The following is a 19,377-nucleotide window of genomic DNA, read 5'->3' on the forward strand; positions in this document are numbered from 1 at the left end:
TCGTCCTGGTCCCTTTGCAGAAAAACAGCCCCAAAGCATGATGTTTCCACCCCCATGCTTCACAGTGGGTATGGTGGTCTTTGGATGCAATTCAGTATTCTTTCTCCTCCAAACACGAGAACCTGTGCTTCTACCAAAAAGTTCTATTTTGGTTTCATCTGACCATAACACATTCTCCCGGTCCTCTTCTGGATCATCCAAATGCTCTTTAGCGAACCGCAGATGGGCCTTGACGTGTACTGGCTTCAGCAGGGGGACACGTCTGGCCGTGCAGGATTTGAGTCCCTGGCGGCGCATTGTGTTACTGATAGTAGCCTTTGTTACTGTGGTCCCAGCTCTCTGTAGGTCATTCACTAGGTCCCCCCGTGTGGTTCTGGGATTTTTGCTCACCGTTCTTGTTATCATTTTGACGCCACGGGGTGAGATGTTGCATGGAGCCCCAGATCGAGGGAGATTATCAGTGGTCTTGTACGTCTTCCACGTTCTAATTATTGCTCCTACAGTTGATTTCTTTACACCAAGCGAAGAGTGAAGAGTTACAGAAAACGTTTGGCCTCCGTTATTGCCAAAAAAGGGTACATAACAAAGTACTGAGATGAACTTTTGGTATTGACCAAGTACTTATTTTCCACCATGATTTGCAAATAAATTCTTTAAAAATCAAACAATGTGATATTGTTTTTTTTTTCTCCACATTCTGTCTCTCGTGGTTGAGGTTTACCCATGTTGATATTGACAACTACAGGCGCCTCTAATCTTTTCAAGTAGGAGACTTTGCACAACTGGTGGTTGACTAAATACTTATTTGCCCCACTGTATCATGAATATCAGGAACAAGAGAGGCCCCATGCAGGAACCTTGTACCACTCCTGAAACCACCAGGGCCTCATTGTTCCTGGCGTCTTCGACGGTGACAGTTTGGGTTGTATTGGTCAGGAATGACCTTACCAAGCCTATGGAACAGCCGCCAATGCCAATAGCTTGCAGTCCTGCAAGGAGCTGTTTGTGTTGCACTCTGTCATAAGCTTTCTTCCAGTCAGGCAAAGGATGTCGACAGCTTGATCGTTTTCCAGGAGCTCCGCAATATACGCAACTTGGCTAATTAGCTGTGAGATAATGCTCCTCGAGCTCGTGAAACTGTGCTGGGAGCTTGAAAGACAGGCATGGTCGAGTGTGAATTGCTTGAGGTGCTTGACTGGTATTATTTCTAGCATTTTGCTGGCTATAGGGGGACAGAAATCGGCCGGTAGGATGATGGCTGAGATCGAGGGCAGGTTCTTTTAAATTTTGGCCGTATGTCAGATGCCTTAAGGGACTTGGGGAGAATACTCTTGTTGAATGATCATTGGACAAGGGTCGGGAGCATGTGTGTCAGCGGACCTATGCAGTTCTTGAGGAACGCCGCCGTTACCCCATTGGGTTCTGGGCTGCTGTGTGACTTGAAGGCTGACAATGCCTCGGTGACGTCCAGAACAGACACGGTGAGATCCGAAAACAGGCAGTCTCTTGTGGGCAGTAGCTGCATTTACGGGTTCTTAGGGGATGAAAAACCGAGGTGTGCTGGCGTGCAAGGATATTAACCATTTCATTCGGGTCATTTGTGACTTCCCTTGTAGATGGGTCCTCGAGGGGGCCAATATTTAAGCGGGGTTGCCTCATCGAATTAGCATATGCGTAGAAGATCTTGGGGTGGTTGATAACTCTCTCATCAACCTTCTGTTCCTCGTCATATTGGTCTTTTACAATCAGGGCTTCAAGGGTCTCTTTAAGGCTCTTGAGTTTATTGACTAAATATGTATTAGGACTTGAGAACTGCTTTAATTTAAAGTTCCTTATCACTTTCTTTTTCACACTAATTAAAAGACTAAGAGTATTCCAAAAATGTATTATCAAGCCTCACGCAAATCCATCAACATTGAAACTGTGTAATAAAAATAACATTTTTGTTACGGTTTGCCTCTGTAAAGTGGATCATAGGAGGAATTCCTCAAGAACATGATTCCGGGGAGATTTTACCATAAAAGTTCAAACCGGAGGCACACATTCACCATCACACGGCACGAGTGAGAGGACGAGTAAGCGGCAAGGAGCGAGATCTCGGGTGCCTGAATGGTAAATATCTTACATTTACGCCTCCCGACACCACAGCATGTATATCGATTAAAAAAAAAAATTTTTTTAAATCATTTATTATCTGAAAATATTGAAACCAGGATTTTTTTACTGGTACATTGTTGGCAGCAGGAGCTGCACATACAATAGCTGACATCCACGCCCCCGCCTGCAGCCCCTACGCAGAGGTAACACATAATGAGTCGAATCTCGAGTGTATTTGTGTGCCTCTAAACCTTAGTTGTTTAACTATTTTTCTCATGAAATAGCCTTTTTCTCTGTGTAACTCTCTAAATTAGCCGACTGCCCAGTCCCACCTTTTAACCAAGCTAGGCTAGCCGCTCGCCATAAATCAATTAATCCAGCCTATCCCAGCTATGAGCAGTAGGTGGGGTACACCCTGAATTGGTTGCCAGCCAATCGCAGGGTACGAGAAGAAAATCAAGTCAAGCACACACTCATACCTAGCCCTTAAATACCTGCAACATGAAGCAAGTATCAGAGAATCCCAAAATTTGAATAATAAGGTCATATTGAAACCTTTTTTTCAAATTTGTAAAAAGAAAAGTCAATATGAATATGTGTAATAAGCGCTCTAATATCTATAACCCTTGCTAAATCCTGCTTTTTTTCTTCTCATGGAACCTGCAGATGCACGTGTTGACTTGCAGCCATCATTTTTTTTTTTTTTTTTGTTCAAAAAGAAATGTCAAACTTCTGAATGTCTCAAAATCATGAACTTTTAGGTAAATCAAATGTGATACATTTGGAAATAAAGGGTAAATGACAATTTGAAGTGTTTAATCAGCCAACATGCATGTTTTAGGCATGTAGGAGGAAACTGGAGTGCCTGGAGAAACACACTCAGGCACACTAAGAAAATGCAAACTCTACACAGGAAGGCCAGAGCCCAGGATTCAACCTTTGATCTCAGAACTATAAGGCAGATGTGCTAACCACTCTTTTACCAGGCCACCAATTTAAAAACAGCTAATTTGATAGGAGCTGTTCAATGCAAAATGCCCATCTAATGTTGTTCCTCAACATTTTTTTTTTTTAAAGTAATTGTTTTTTGGTCCAAAGTGGGGTACATTTTTGGTCTAAAATGATACATTTTTGGTAAATAAATTTTAAATATTTGTTATATAAGAGACTGATTCATTTTTGGCCCAAGATGTTGAAATCCATCCATCCATCATCTAATGGTAAAAAAAAAACTAATTAATTTTATGGTCCAAATTGGTTTATTTTTGGTCCAAAAATTGTTACATTTTGGTAAAAATTGGAGTGAATCATATTGCATCCGTATCATAGTTACTGTTGGTCAATGTAAAAATAGTAGGGCTGTCAAACGATTAAAATTTTTAATCGAGTTAATTACAGCTTAAAAATTAATTAATCGTAATTAATCGAAATTAATCGCAATTCAAACCATCTCTAAAATATGCCATATTTTTCTGTAAATTATTGTTGGAATGGAAAGATAAGACACACGACGGATATATACATACGACATACTGTACATAAGTACTGTATTTGTTTATTGTAACAATAAATCCACAAATTAAGCCTGAACGATATATCGTTTAAACATCGCCATCGCGATGTGCGTGTGCGCAATAGTCCCATCGCAAGCACGTGCGATAGTTTTTCTTTTTTTTTTGATCCACATACGCCTCACTTTCTGGTCTGCGCACAGCCTCCTACCCTCCCTCTCCCAGCCTTTTGATCCTCTCAGTCACTGCGGCACAACAATGGCTTTGATCTGGCCAAAGAAGCAGACTTCACACGGGCATCTGTCAATCATCGTTTAACTTGTTAAACAGTTGCAAGGAAGCCGCGCTAGAATGAATGTGTGTACTGTGGGGACGTTGGAGACATTTAAATGCCAGAAGTGATCATGAGGAGTTTGAAATTTCTACATGTCACTTCAACGGTCACAGCTAAAGTAGATAAACAGAAGCATTTAATAAAGCCAAGCATTTATCTGCTACAGTACTTTATTCTTGTCAAAAATGATTTGGTTGGACAGTTATGTTTAAAACTTATCATAATTATGAAATTTGAAGTGCTTAAAAACCATTTATTTATATACATTTTTTAAATCACTTTGGGGGGGGGAGAAAAAAACATCTTATACACGGTGACCCAAAAAAAAGTTTACACTGCCATAATACAACTTAAATGCCATGTTTATTCATCTTAGAATTAGAAGTGAATTACAAATTATACATTATTGTAAAGAACATGTACAGTACACTCTATTTTTCAATGTGTCCTCCCTTAAGTGTCACAACAGCCACCAGGCGCCTGCGGAACGCTTCTTTATGTAGGATGCTGTCATCTTTTCCTAAGATCTAACAATGGACCTCTCCAAGGCTGCCACAGAAGTTTGTGGCTTCTTACAGGCACTGTCCTCCACAGTTGCCCATATGCTATAATCCAGGGGATTGAGATCTGGACTCTGGGGTGGCCACATATCACCTTGTCAATTAATTTTTTGGTCCACACAGATCGGCACTTCCAGACCCAGGTTTTCGTGAGGCTGTTCCAATATCTTTCAGCTTCTTTTTAACTTTGTAGACTGCACATCTGGATATTCTCAGATTTGCTGCAATCTCAGTAGGTGTCAGACCGGCACGCAGCAATTCAGGTACAGCTAAAGTTTTCTTCATTTTCAGCAGAAGCACAGGAATTGTAGAGACGAGAGATTACCAGCTGCATTGAGTGACCTTAATGAATCACTTAAGCATGACAACCTATTTAGATATGTTTCAATGGCTTTTAAACAAGCAGTCAACTGAGTGTAAACTTTTTTTGGGTCAACCTGTATGTATCTCTTTCCAATGCTAAATCTGAATAAATACATTGGGCACAAAAAACACACACACACAAAAAATTTAAAATGGGGGGGTGGGCTACTTCGCGGTTTTTCACTTATCGCGTCGGGTTCTGGTCCCCATTAACCGCGAAAAAAAAGGGATGACTGTACACTGTGGTGATCTAAAGTCTTTCCAAACAGCTATTTAAGTCATCTTGTGAAAATATCTTGAAAAAAATATATATAATTTTTTTTTAATATCGCAATATAATATCGCAATATATCGCAAACCCAAAAAAAATCGCAGCAATAGTTTTTCCCAATATCGTTCAGGCCTACCACAAATGGCATTAACATTCTTTCTGTTAAAGCAGTGCTTCTCAATTATTTTCTGTTACGCCCCCCCAAGCAAGACGTAAATGTTTCGCGCCCCCCCAAACTCTCCGCCGCCACTGTAAATAGTATTATTCGTCTATAAAATTACTATTATAAATACGCATCTGCCTAACATTGTGTCCTTTTTTTCTAATAAAGAAAACAAGGAACAGATCAACTTATAATAAAGTATAACTTTATTAACATTGTTTTGTTTGTAACAGAGAAGACTTGACGTGCATCAATTTGCCTGAATTAAAAAAAAAAAAAAAGTCACATTCAAACTGTAAAAATACACTCAAGGTATTTTTGACCATTTGATACAGAAAAATAAAATGTAATAAAATACGTAAATAATAACAAATTCAAATTGATTAGAAACATTGACTCATGAGGACAATATGCCAAAAAATTTGACCGAAAAAACAAAAATGAATAAAGGAAAAAAAGAGTGTCCTTGGACAGAAGGACAGTTTTTATTTTTGCTGCTCACACTCAGTATTACCTCCTTTGCAATGGTGTGGAGTCATTATGCAATGAGCATGCTAACAATGCTCACTGGTTTACTGATATAACACTGACAAAGCAGGACTATTGTTGGCAATATTCGGCACGTTTTCGCTGCAAAACAGTCAAGCGGCTTATCAATGAGATTGGGGTCGAATGTCTTTAAGTGGCGTCTTAATTGATTTGGCTTCTGGCAGTCCGCTATAATTATTTTCAGACACAGTAAACAGTAGTCTTTCCTCATCACCCCACTGTATTAAAAGTCAAAGCTAAAAGGCAAACGGCCCGAAAAAAGCGCATTCTCGGCGGCCGAGGTAGAACCGTAGGTGAGGGCGGTCGTCGTGACGATCCCAAGCCGAAAATGGCACTTCTCGGGCGGCAACGTGAGAACCGGACAAGACAGTGGGTCGCTGCGTGAGTCAGTCCGGTCGGAAAACGGCTTTCGAAAACGGCGGCGGCGCACTGCTCTTCATATCTGTTTTCTGTGTGCTGAGTAGTGTTGTATCGGTCGCGAACGATTCGTTCTTTTTGAACGAATTGTTTTGGTGAACGAGACCGAACTAATCATCATCTGCACTGATTCGTTCTATGAAGGTGGTGCTTGTTCGCTGCGTGGGAGGGCGTTGAGCAAGCGGCAGCGTCTTCTGACATCGCACACGACCAATCAGACGCCAGCCTCATCGCGGGCAGGGGAGGGAGCGGAAACAGAATCAGGGCGTTTGTCACTCACGTCCACGTGTGGCCAATAAGCAGCCAGCGTGCAGGCAGGGGGGCAAGACTGAGTTTTGTCACTTCCCGTTCAGTGACTCGGTCCTCCGGTTCCTGACCTAGCTTGCTGCTAACTTGATTTTCCAGTAATGACTATGCGGTGAACGAATCAGAAAATGAAAGGAAATGACTTTGTCACATATTTGTTAACGTGGAGCCTATCAAATGCTGCTCAAACAGACAAAAACACCACACAAATCTAGCGAGCATTGTTTAGAGTAGTACTTTTCTCAACAAACTCGTGACTGCCTATGACGACATACTATCAAATTTACAGTAATTTAAAACACGGGTAGCTACGAGGCAAGCAAAAGCTGAGCTGCGGTCGCGTGACGGCAGTGAAGCGGGCAGAGAACTGTCACTATATGGAGGCTTCATGGCAGCGATATTTACCTCATATGTGCACAGAAAAAAATATTTAGTATGATCACCATAATACTGATTTGCAATGAAACTATATACATGTCAATTTTTTCCCGAGTGTTTTATTTTTTTTTCGTGTCAGCGTGTCGGGTGTTGGTTGGTTTGACAAATTATGTCAATCCGTCCATCATGTGCTACTCAAGCGCCCAAAACAACGCACGCAGACACGGGAGATGTCGCAATATGTCTACATTTTTCTTAACAGACTAATGAGAGTAGAAAGGCGACATCGTAAAGCGCTAACAATTATTTCTCGTCAGCATTTGACGATCTGAGATGCGGGGACGACAGGGGAGCTGACCGGATTACTGGACTGTCTCAGAAAATTAGAATACACAATATTCTAATTTTTTGAGACAGTCCTGTGTATATATACAGGACTGTCTCAGGAAATTAGAATACACAATATTCTAATTTTCTGAGACAGTCAGGAAATTAGAATATTGTGTATTCTAATTTCCTGAGACAGTCCTGTATATATACACAGGACTGTCTCAAAAAATTAGAATATTGTGTATTCTAATTTCCTGAGACAGTCCAGTATTTTATTTATTAATACCAGTGCAAAAAAACAATATGATCACCATAATACTGATTTGCAATGAAACTGTATATACATGTAATTTTTTTCCGAGTGTTTTTTTTTTTTTTTTCGTGTCAGGTGTTGGTTGGTTTGACAAATTATGTCAATCCGTCCATCATGTGCTACTCAAGCGCCCAAAAACAAAGCACGCGGACACGGGAGATGTCGCAATATGTCTACATTTTTCTTAACAGACTAATGAGAGTAGAAAGGCGACATCGTAAAGAGCAAACAATTATTTCTCGTCAGCATTTGACGATCTGAGATGCGGGGACGACAGGGGAGCTGACCGGATTATTTATTAATACCAGTGCAAAAATTCAACACGATCATCTTAATACTAAAAAACAAAAATACAACAGAGCGAGATGTAAATATGATGTGTTGGTCGTTCCATATTCAGAAATTAAACTTTCGATGTATTTTTATTTTCGTGACAGCAAACATGCTGTATATGTGATTGTATGTGTGATCAAGAACCTGCTAAAGAAAGTCCTTGCGCCCCCGCCCCCTACTCCCCTCACAAAAGGAAAATGTTTAACCGTGTCCTAAATCGAAATGCAAGCACGAGCCATGACTTTGAGCCCATAGAACTAGGACAGACGACGCGGAAGTTCTCCCTCGCTTTTGCAGCAGCAGGAGGGAGACGAGGCTGTCTGTGAAAGCAGAATGATACCGCCTGTCACTCATTTCTGAAACTACGACGAGTGGTCAATGTGGAAGAGAGGGAGGGACCAAGCAATGTCACTTCCCGTTCAGTTATACTGCGAAGCGGTCTTTGGTGATTCGTTTGGCAACGTCACTTCCCGTTCAGTAACCGAACGATTCGTTTGGGCGGGGAGGGAGATGAGGGGGGCGAACGATTCGTTGAACGATTCGTTTGAACGAATCTTTTTACTGAACGAACCGGAATGGATTCGTTTACTCAAGTGAACGACAAATCTCGTCACTAGTGCTGAGTGCTCTTCCTTAGTTCAAAAATACTGCACGCACTCTGAAAATGAGAGCGCCACTGCCACCCACTGAGTGGATGTGCAAGTACACTTTATTCCAGTCCGGCAAAAAAAAAAAAAAAAAAAAGAAAAAAGCATGTTCCCTGAGGACACATGCGCCCCCCCCTGGCATCGCTCTGCGCCCCCCCAGGGGGGCGCGCCCCACTATTTGAGAAGTACTGTGTTAAAGTGATCCACGGATAGAAAGACTTGTAGTTCTTAAACGATAAATGTTATAGTTACAATTTATAGTAATTTTATATTAAAACCCCTCTTCATGTTTTCGTTTTAATAAAATTTGTAAAATTTTCAATCAAAAGTAGAGTTAATAATAAGAAGAATAAAAATAACAATAATAAAAATAGTGACCAAAGTCTTAAGTTTTACGTGTATTTTGCATAGCTATTTTGATATGGAATGCCAGTTCATTTTGCATTGTTGTATCTGTTTGTCAGAATAGTGCCTCATTACTATAGACTGAAGTGCTTTTCTTTTTGTGAACATTATTTTTTTGGGGAGAGATAGGAATATTATTTTTGCTGTGCTTTCACTAAATGATACTTACAGTGGGGAGAACAAGTATTTGATACACTGCTGGCAGTGTATCAAATACTTGTTCTCCCCACTGTATGTTTGTTGTGAAGGAGTTGCCAATAAACGGCGCAGTCCAAAGAACGCCTGTGTCCACTCGCAAGTATAACATATATCTGTACATATCTTACCCAAAATACAACAAGAGACACATAATTGCCACTAAAAGAAAGAAAACTTACCGAAATATGTGTGGCGCACAAATAGCAATTTGCATTGCATTGTGAATACAGCATAAACGTCTCACAACTACTAATTCTCCCACGTTTGGAAGAAATAACATGAGTATGGAACGGCGATGCCCCCAAGCGGCCGGTGGCATTCTCTTCACTCTTAATGTCCATAAACGGCCTCATTGTAATCATTTTGAGGCAACATGCGAGATGGTCATTCACTCAAGCGCCAGCAGAGGGCGGCAAAACTCCATAACAACAAGTGAGCGTTTCAGTGTACTGTCCTTTAAAACTTTCTGAGCGGGACATCTGCGTTAATTGCGTCAAATATTTTAACGTGATTAATTAAAAAAAATAATTAACGCCCGTTAACGCGATAATTTTGACAGCCCTAAAAAATAGTTGTTTTTTTTAAAGCAAATCCTACCAGTCTCCAATATAACAACTTGAGGTCAATGTAAAAATAGCTAAGTTTTTAAAGCAAGTCCTACCAGTCTCCAAATTGACAACTTGAGGTCATCACTAGCCACGTTTACATGCTGACTTTTATTCATACCGATTCAAATCATTCCGAATGGAAATTTCAGATCAGCTGTTTATATGTCACTTCATCTATTCCGATCCAGCGTTTACATGTGACTGCCTTTATTCCGAAAGGACGTTTGACAACTGCCGTCTGACATGCGCAGATTAATCAAAACAAAGCGTCACGTTGCAAAACATGGAGATCGATCGTCGGAGTGCTGCTGTTTTAACTTTAACCCACTTGTTGTGTTTGTGGGGTCGTATCCGCTTCTGCTGTTTTGCTCTTTTGCCTTGTAGTAGCCGGTTTTCCACCGGTTTCTAATCTGGTCAACGCTCCGGTCTATTCCGGCTTCGTGTAACCTCTCGTCAACTTTTTTAAATAGTTCACTGTTCCTCGTTTTACGCCCGTCTAAGCGAGCAATTATATTCAGTTCTTTTAAAGTTTGAATTAAATACAATCTTTCCGCCGGACTCCAACTAGGTGCGCTGTGCTTGGAAGCCATGTTGCAAGTGACGTTACTTACGTCACAAAGTGACATCACCACGTCAGTATGGAGCATGTGCAGAAATTACTTGATATAATTTTACTTCTAATCGGTTTGGGAAAAGGAATATTCCACCCCTGTGAATTGGAATGAAATTCCATTCGGTTTGGGCCTGTTCATTCCGAATGAGGTGTTTATATGGAACACATTTATTCGGTTTGAACAAATATTCCGATTGTAATTGGAATATTTGGCTCCATGTAAACGTGGCAAATGTCTGTAGATGATTCACCGACGATAAAAAAAAGTTGTGAAATCATTTCATCATCAATTGTACTGGTTAGCACAAGTACACATTGTCTTTTTTTTATCGCAGCGACCACCATTTGTGTGTCAAACGTGACCAAGTAGAAAAACTTCCACGTGTCCCGTGACTAAGCCATAAACAGTAAGTCACCAAATCGGGACACTTATCAAGGTCAGCCATTCATCTTTTGTTGTTGCTCGTCTCGCTTTACTTTTGTGTGAATGCTTGTTTGGATTCCGCTTTAAAGAGGAGATGAGTTTCTTTCGCCTGAAGGAGGTCATCCCATCCGTCTATCGTTCTGTTAGTCTGTCGCGGGCCCCTCCCTCCACAAACCAAATCCCGCGCTTAGTGCTCTTCCTCACACTCTTCATCTACCTTGTCCAACACTGAGGTAGGTCCCATGATGCTTTAAATGTTTTCTGCTTCATTCAAATGTCACATTCAAGGAGAGACTTATTAGCTGCCATTGACAGGCAACAGACGTTTAATTAATTTGACATGTGACTTGCTACTTATAGTTAGGTAGCATATTGATAAGTTATCACCCCACCCCAGATTTTTCAGTAAGCAAAAAAAAAAAAAAAAAAAAAAAAAAAACGCTTTGATGAATCCTTATATCTATGAACAATTTAGATTTTTTTTTTATGTGTGTGTAAAACAATGACAAAGGCAATTTTATTTTAAGATTGTGACGATATATAGTAATACTGTACATATGTAATATATACAACTTGTCTAAGTGAATCTAAAAAAGGCTGAACTTTTTCTTTGGTGGCTCTGATTTTAATGCACGATTAGAATAATTATTCTGTGTTAACTAATTTCTGAGTTAACTAATGAATTATATCCGCATGACCACCTATCACTTACAGTGCTGGCCAAAAGTATTGGCACCCTGCTATTCTGTCAGATAATGCCCAATTTCTCCCAGAAAATGATTGTTATTACAGATGTTTTGGTAGTAATACCATCATTTATTTGGCTTCCAATGAAAAAACACAAAAGAGGATGGGGGAAAAAAATCCTTATCATTTTACACAAAACTCTAAAAATGGACCGGACAAAAGTATTGGCACCCTTTGAAAAAATCATGTGATGCTTCTCTAATTTGTGTAATTAACAGCACATGTTACTTAGCTTTGGCACATAACAGGTGGTGGCAATAACTAAATCACACTTGCAGCCAGTTAAAATGTATTAAAGTTGACTCAACCTCTGCCCCGTGTCCTTGTGTGTACCACATTGAGCATGGAGAAAAGAAATAAGACTAAAAAACTGTCTGAGGACTTGAGAAGCAAAATTGTGAGGAAGCATGGGTAATCTCAAGTCTACAAGTCCATCTCCAAAGACCTGAATGTTCCTGTGTCTACCGTGCGCAGTGTCATCAATAAGTGTAAAGCCCATGGCACTGTGGCTAACCTCCCTAGATGTGGACAGAAAAGAAAAATTGACGAGGGAGTTCAATGAAAGATTGTGCAGATGGTGGATAAAGAACCTCGACTAACATCCAAACAAATTCAAGCTGTCCTGCAGTCCGAGGGTACAAGAGTGTCAACCTGTACTATCCGTCGGCGTCTGAATGAAAAGGGACTCTATGGTAGGATATCCAGGAAGACCCCACTTCTGACCCAGCGACATAAAAACGCCAGGTTGGAGTTTGCCAAAACGTTTTGGAAGAATGTTTTTTGGTCAGATGAGACAAAAGTGGAGCTTTTGGGAAAAGGCATCAACATAGAATTTACAGGAAGAAAAACGAGGCCTTCAAAGAAAAGAACACGGTCCTCACAGTCAAACATGGGGAGGTTCCCTGATTTTTGGGGGGTTGCTTTGCTGCCTCTGGCACTGGACTGCTTAATGTGTGCAATATTAAGTCTGAAGACTACCAACAAATTTTACAGCATAATGTAGGGCCCAGTGTGAGAAAACAAGGTCTCCCTCAGAGGTCATGGGTCTTCCAGCAGGACAATGACGCAAAACACAATTCAAAAGCATTAGAAAATGGTTTGAGAGAAAGCACTGGAGACTTCTAAAGGGGCCAGCAATGAGTCCAGACCTGAATCCCATACAACACATGTTGAGAGATCTGAAAAGGGCAGTTTGGAGAAGGCACCCTTCAAATCTCAAAGACCAGGAGCAGTTGGCCAAAGAAGAATGGTCTAAAATTCCAGCAGATTATTGTAAGAAACTCATTGAAGGATACCCAAAGCGGTTGTTCGCAGTTATTTTGTCTAAAGGTTTTGCTACCAAGTATTAGGCTGAGCGTGGCAATACTTTTGTCCGGCCCATTTTTGTGTAAAATGATAACGATTCCACAAAGGTTGAGTCAAATTTAATCCATTTTAACTTGCTGCAAGTGTGATTTAGTTTTTGCCACCAGTCTGTGCCACAGGTAAGTAACAGGTGGTGTCAATTACACAAATCAGAGAAGCATCACGTGATTTTTTAAAGGGTGCTCATACTTTTGTCCAGCCCATTTTTGAGTTTTGTGTAAAATGATAACGATTTAATTTTTTTTTCATTCTCTTGTGTTTTTTCATTGCAAGAAAAATAAATGAAGATATTACTACCAAAGAATCTGTAATTGCAATCATTTTCTGGGAGAAATTGAGCATTATCTGACAGAATTGCAGGGTTGCCAATGCTTTTCGCCAGCACTGTAGCTAATAACAACTGATAATTCAACTGAAATTGGCTGCCATTGACAGCGATATATTTAAATCCATTTGTACTGGGAAGGTTAGCAGTTTTATTTTATTCTTACTTTGATTTTGGGAAAAAAAAAATTTTTTTTAAAAATAACTTAAAATGAATATTTACTGTTTTATAGTTAAGTTTGGTTAAATAAAGCTTGGGAAAAAAAAAATGATTTCATGGGCAAGTTTGTATGATCCAGATGTCGCGTTTGTTGGTCGTCCTGCTGGCATCAGCCACCTGCCGGGCTGGGGTCCTCCCTGATGGCACCGCCGTGAGGGTGGACGCCCACTCTGACACCGATGAACGAAGGAGGAGTCAGCTTATAAATGGAACGAATCGATTGGACAGTGCCGCTTCTGACCCTAGCACCTTCTACTTATCCTACCTGGAGGAAAACGGGAGTCGGCCCATCATCGAAACACCCCCATGGGCGCATGCCTTCCTTGTGTCCCCCTTGCAGATGCCGCCCGCAGGTCCACTTGGAGCCCACAGGGTCGATATGCCAGAAGCTGGCAGAGTAATGCCCCCCAACGCCTTCCACTGGCCTGACGTAGTGGGAACAGGCTTGACCCAGTCTGCAAAAATTCCAACTGAGGAAAGTGAAGGTGCCGCCCCTGACCCCTTCAACTGGGAAAATGGAACACCCCCGTGGGCGCAGATGCCGCCCCACTTGGTCAACATCCCAGAAGGCTCGGAGAGCCTCCGAATGCTGCGGACTGGTGGCGTGGCAACGCCGCCCAACCCTGATATGACCATTTGCGACATGCTGCTGAAGTCCACGGTGTCGCCGCAAACTCCGGTTTGGTGTTTGTGCTTGCAGTGTGAAAGCTCTGCGAGGCCCCCAGGGGAGTGTGGAGAGCCTGGTCCCTCAGGCATGTATACCATTTGATATTTGATGTACTTCAATATCATCAGTGGTGGATGAAGTACTCACTTTTTTTTTACTTAAGTTAAAGTACGGATACAGATGCAAAAAATTACTTAAAAGTACAAGTATCAAAGAAAATATTCACTCAAGTACAAAAGTACTTGCTTCAAAATTTACTTTGCATGTAAAAGAGAAAAAGTATTTTCTCCCAATACAAAATGTAATATACTTTACGTATATATATACACTACAAAGTTTGGGGTCAACCCCAAACTTTTGAACGGTAGTGTACAACTATATACAGTGGTATCTTCCGAAATTAATTGGTTCTAGAAGTAGTTTAGTAATTAGTAGTTTAGTAAATGATTGCTAGCCCCCCAAAATTCAGACATAAATCTTTTATAATGCATAAAAATGCATCAAAACATGTAACAAATACATGCTACAATTAGATTCTTGCACAATAAACATAAAATCAGAGTTGTGCATAATGTAAAAAAAAAAACAAGAAAATAATAAAGAATAAAAGCCAATAAACTCATGTAAAGTTGTCAGAACAAGAGTAACGAATGAAGAGGGTGCTGGGATACACACATACTGCACACATACAGTAGAGGTCCCTTTTAGCCAATTAAATGCCAGGAATGCCAGGCAACAGCCAATGGAAGAGCAGCTATAAGTATGTTACATTCAGTAAACACTGGGAGCTGTTCCAGGCGTACTGTATTTTTGCCTTTTGTACCCTGAAATTTCGTTCATAACAAGAGGCAATATTTTCCTGTTGAGGCGAGTCTTAACCTGAAAATTCTGTATGTAAAGACTTTCGTAACTAGAGGTACCACTGTACATACGCACATACATACAGAGATCTGAGTCAATATTTTAAGAAACAACCAAAAAATTCATTGACAGCTCAGTTTTATTTAAAACTGTGCAGAATAGAAAAAACGAGCGATAAAATTGACTGCACCACACACAGAAGCTTAACAAGCTCAAAAACTCCAAAACTTGGCTTAATGGCGACTTCCATGCAACTATCAGGAGCATACTGCCACCTGCTGTTCGAGAGTGTGGTGATTTGTATTGATCAACACTGTGTCTTTTTCATCTACCCAATCGTGCTCGCACTCGTGCTGCTGCCTCTAGTGCTCGGTTACAGTATAGTTGCACGGGGTTTATCGATTGCGCCGACGGCATGAAAACTATCAATTCACAATGAAAAAAAAACTAACAGATAAAACAAACAAACAAACAAACAAACAAACAAACAAACACCAACAAACACACAAATGTAATGTGTAACACAGCTGACAATTTGAAAAGTAGTGCAGTAAAAAGTATAGGTATCTGTTGTAAAATATAGTGAAGTAGAAGTAAAAAGTAAAGTACAGATACACAAAATTGTACTTAAGTACAGTAATGAAGTACTTTTACTTCGTTACCTTCCACCACTGGCATGGGCAATTCTACTGAATTTGTGAAAATCCCTGTCCCACATATAACACATTTTCAAACATTTCCCCCCAAAATATGAATTAAAAAGCAGATTCATGGCGCATTAAGACCCCAAACTATTTTTAATTTGTCGGTTTTACCCTGAAAACCCCCGTTTACAGACGTCGCGCAACCACTTTTGTTTCAACCTAGTCATAAAAAGAAGGTAAGTAATTATATTTATTATTCCAAATGTCTGTCATTTTTAGCTTAGAATCATTAATTGATGTCTAATATTTAGCTTAAAAAAAGAAAACGACTTAAAAAAAATATTCCCTTGCATGTTTTTAACTTTTAAACTAATTATGTCACAATGAAAAATTTGGCGTTTGTAAAAAAGTCACGGATATCTACCTCATAACTATCGCTTAAGTGTATTTTTTTTGTTACTGTCGCAATTTCCTTGATATGTTAGATGATAAATAATCGATCCAAACAAAGAAAAATGGGAAAATAACGTTTAAAAGGGTAACTATATGAAAGAGAAAATCTCAACCACTCCTTGTTGTCTGCAATTTCTGCATCGCTACCCTTGTTATATCACCATGTTTCATCCATAAAATCCCCCCAAAAATCTGGCTGTGGCCATTCACAGATGTGTCTTGACACTCGGTAACACATGCTACATGGAGTTTGTGGATCGAAACAAGGTAGGTACGCGATAATATCTCATTAAAATTGTGGCGTCTTTAATTCTGCTCTCGCGTGCTCTCGCCTCCAGTTAGGGTTTTGCTGTTCAAAAAAAAATTTTTTTTTAAAGCCCTCCTGGTTAAATTTTTCCTTCCCCCAGAAAATTGAAATTTTAAGCTTTCCAATGATGTATCACACATGCATATCGGACAATTTTGAAATTTGGCCAAATTGGGGGTCTCAGAGCAGAACCTCAATTCACCTGAGTGTTTTCCGACATACGTTACCATAATAAAACAAAATATGTTACCATATTTCTATAGCATCCATTGATGGCGCTAGACGTCCAATACATTTTGACTGAGAGGGGCGAATGAACATCATTTGTCCCTCCCAGTTGAAATTAATTGGACATCTGTCACTGTCAATGGTGCTGAAAGATGAGCATTCATAGCCAGTCCTTCCAGTCGAAATGGTTTGGACATCAAGCACTGTCAATGGCAGCCGATGAATTCAAAGAGATTTGGATTATGGCCCACATTAACACTCTTAAATCGATTTGTTTCACCATTGTATTCAACTCATTGCATGCCCTTGACAGAGATAGACATCCATTTAATTTAAACTGGGCGTACTGCCAATGACTGCTCGTTTTGTGTGTGCGTGTTTTTTTAACATATGTGTCATTAATTAATTTTAAAATATGTGTAGAAAATATTTTTTTAAAATGAAGTTTATTTATTTTTTTTTTTTTGTAACTAAACATTTTTTAAATTAAATATATATAATACATATTTACAGATTTAAAAAAAAAATTATTTTTCTTAATTACAGTTACAAAAAAAGTAAAAAATAAAAATAAAAAACTTAACTTTTCTGAAAAAAAAAACATTAAATATTTGAAAAATTAAATGGGAAAATATTTACTGTTAACTCTTAAGATGCCATTGAATGCGCAAGGTGTCCAATCCATTTTGATTGGGAGTTCGTCCACTGGCCCCGCCCAGCCAATGAGTTCAATGAGTGCCCTGTAAAAAGTTAAGATGCCGACAAGTGACCACGTCCGTCCTCATCCCTGACTTTTTATCTGGTGCGTCAGGAAGTCCCGGAAGAATGGGACTGACCGGGTTCACGGGGCTTCGGGGAATCCTTGGACATCCGGGTTCAAAAGGTGAGACTGACCTTCCATCTAAATTTGATCTAAAGGCATTTCTTTGGTCCTCATGTCTTTCTATTGTATTTTTTCTGTCTGTGGTCAGGTCAAATGGGGCAACAGGGGGAGAAGGGGCCACCCGGAGGTTCTGGTGTCACTGGAACGGCAGGCCATCTAGGAGAAAAAGGTCAGCTACCTCGTTTTTTTGTTGCTGACAACATTGTAGTTAGGGTTTACCTTCCTTCCATGATGTCTGCCAACTAGCCTTGCAACAATTATTCGACTAATCAATGAAAATTGATTGTCAAATGTATTGATAACTATAATCATTTGTTCATGAATTAATGGTTAGGAGATAACAAAATGCCTCAAAATCAACAGGGAGTGACCCAATATATCAACCATCACAGCAAAGCCAACATCGTAATTTCTGCATAAATTGCATTTTCCAGTTGATTAATGCATTTATACTTATACAATTAAAAAAACAAAACAAAACAAAACAAACAAACAAACAAAACAATAAGGATTAAAAAAAATTTTTTTTAAAAAAGTTTTTGACGTTTGTGTAAATGAACAAAAACAGTCACTTGCCAATAAAGTGTCAAAGTTCCCCCAAAATGTTTATTATTATTATTATTATTATCATTATTATTATTATTTTGCATTACCAAAATTAGTCAATTACTCTATGAGGGATTAAAGGTTTTAGGTTTCAACTGTAGTAACCACTGTCATGGGTGGGTTCATAATAAACTTCATTCATAATAATCTGCAGAAGAGCTCCAAAAGGACCATCTAAAGTAGCTTGTAAAATAAATAAATGAATAATACATGGTAAAATGGCGTCCGAGATTCTAAAATAAAAAATGTATTGAAAAAAAACAACAACAAAAAACAGTAGTGCTGTTTAACATTGTCTCCACAACCTAAACCATGTTTTCACTGACTGCAGGGGAGACGGGTTACCGAGGACAGCTTGGCTTCCCAGGTTTGCTGGGTCCACGAGGAGAAAATGGAATATGCCCTGCAGCTTGTCAGCGTGTTAAGAACCCCCCTGGTCTACAAGGACCCCCGGGATCAGCCGGAGTCCGGGGAATTGAAGGATCCCGAGGTACCAAGGGTAATAAGGGGGTGTCGGGTAAAGCCGGAGATCCCGGGATGAGGGGCCAGAAAGGTACCCTGGGTGAGCAAGGCAGCTGTAAGTGTGCCAAAGGAGCAGCAGGTAACAAGGGAGCTAAAGGGGACTCGGGGGATCGAGGTACTGCCGGCCCACAGGGGTCGAAGGGCAGTCCAGGAGTTCCGGGCCCCGCCGGCTCCATTGGGCCTTGTACCCCTGCCATCAAGTCAGCTTTCTTTGCACATGTCAACCAATCATTTCCCGCTCCTGAGCGGCCCGTTCCTTTCCCGCATGTCATCACTAATCAGCAGGGCCACTTCGACCCTCTTTCAGGGATTTACACAGCCCCCGTCAACGGTACCTTTGTCTTTACCTTCCACCTAGCGGTTGCCCAGAAGTGGCTAGATGTGGCTTTATTCCTCAACTCCCAGCCGGTGGTCAACAGCAAGCGCAAGTACACCTTTGGCCACACGGTGGTGCTGCATTGCACTGCGGGGGACACGGTGTATCTTAAGGTGAAGGACGCACTCAGTAACGGTTTGTATGCGGCTAAAGACAGCAGCAGTACTTTCAGCGGGTATCTGCTGTGGCCCGACGCCTGCTGGGTTTTATTCGCTCCACTGTAAAAAAAAAAAAAAAAAAAAAAAAAAAATTCCTGACAGCTGTGGTTGCCAGAATTGTACTGTTGAAAAATCTGAAAAATCGTGGCACTTCCTGTTTTGAATAACATTTTAACTGTTGTATTATTGCAAACAC

The 19,377-nt window shown here is 40.3% G+C and overlaps 2 protein-coding genes across 2 annotated transcripts; both read left to right on the forward strand.

The window, feature by feature from the left end:
• The first annotated feature begins 2,197 nt into the window (after nucleotides 1–2,197).
• On the forward strand, nucleotides 2,198–14,258 carry LOC130929442 (uncharacterized). Its single transcript, XM_057856565.1, has 2 exons — nucleotides 2,198–2,300; nucleotides 13,556–14,258. Exon 2 carries the CDS (start codon nucleotides 13,556–13,558, stop codon nucleotides 14,243–14,245), a length of 690 nt encoding a protein of 229 aa, XP_057712548.1. The 5' UTR covers nucleotides 2,198–2,300; the 3' UTR covers nucleotides 14,246–14,258.
• A 3,129-nt stretch (nucleotides 14,259–17,387) lies between these two features.
• Nucleotides 17,388–19,247, forward strand: LOC130929414 (otolin-1-like). The gene is made up of 3 exons (XM_057856520.1): nucleotides 17,388–17,519; nucleotides 17,608–17,688; nucleotides 18,457–19,247. The coding sequence occupies exons 1-3, from the start codon at nucleotides 17,462–17,464 to the stop codon at nucleotides 19,245–19,247; spliced, it is 930 nt and encodes a 309-aa protein (XP_057712503.1). The 5' UTR covers nucleotides 17,388–17,461.
• The last annotated feature ends 130 nt before the right edge of the window (nucleotides 19,248–19,377 follow it).

The sequence above is a fragment of the Corythoichthys intestinalis genome, chromosome 14 (assembly GCF_030265065.1).
Source record: "Corythoichthys intestinalis isolate RoL2023-P3 chromosome 14, ASM3026506v1, whole genome shotgun sequence".
In the NCBI taxonomy this organism is placed as follows: Eukaryota; Metazoa; Chordata; class Actinopteri; order Syngnathiformes; family Syngnathidae; genus Corythoichthys; species Corythoichthys intestinalis.

Coding starts and splice junctions, on each gene's coding strand:
- LOC130929442 (XM_057856565.1), top strand. CDS start 13,556: ATGTCGCGTTTGTTGGTCGTCCTGCTGGCATCAGCCACCTGCCGGGCT.
- LOC130929414 (XM_057856520.1), top strand. CDS start 17,462: ATGGGACTGACCGGGTTCACGGGGCTTCGGGGAATCCTTGGACATCCG. Junction 17,520..17,607: donor TGGACATCCGGGTTCAAAAG/GTGAGACTGACC, acceptor GTCTGTGGTCAG/GTCAAATGGGGCAACAGGGG. Junction 17,689..18,456: donor AGGCCATCTAGGAGAAAAAG/GTCAGCTACCTC, acceptor CACTGACTGCAG/GGGAGACGGGTTACCGAGGA.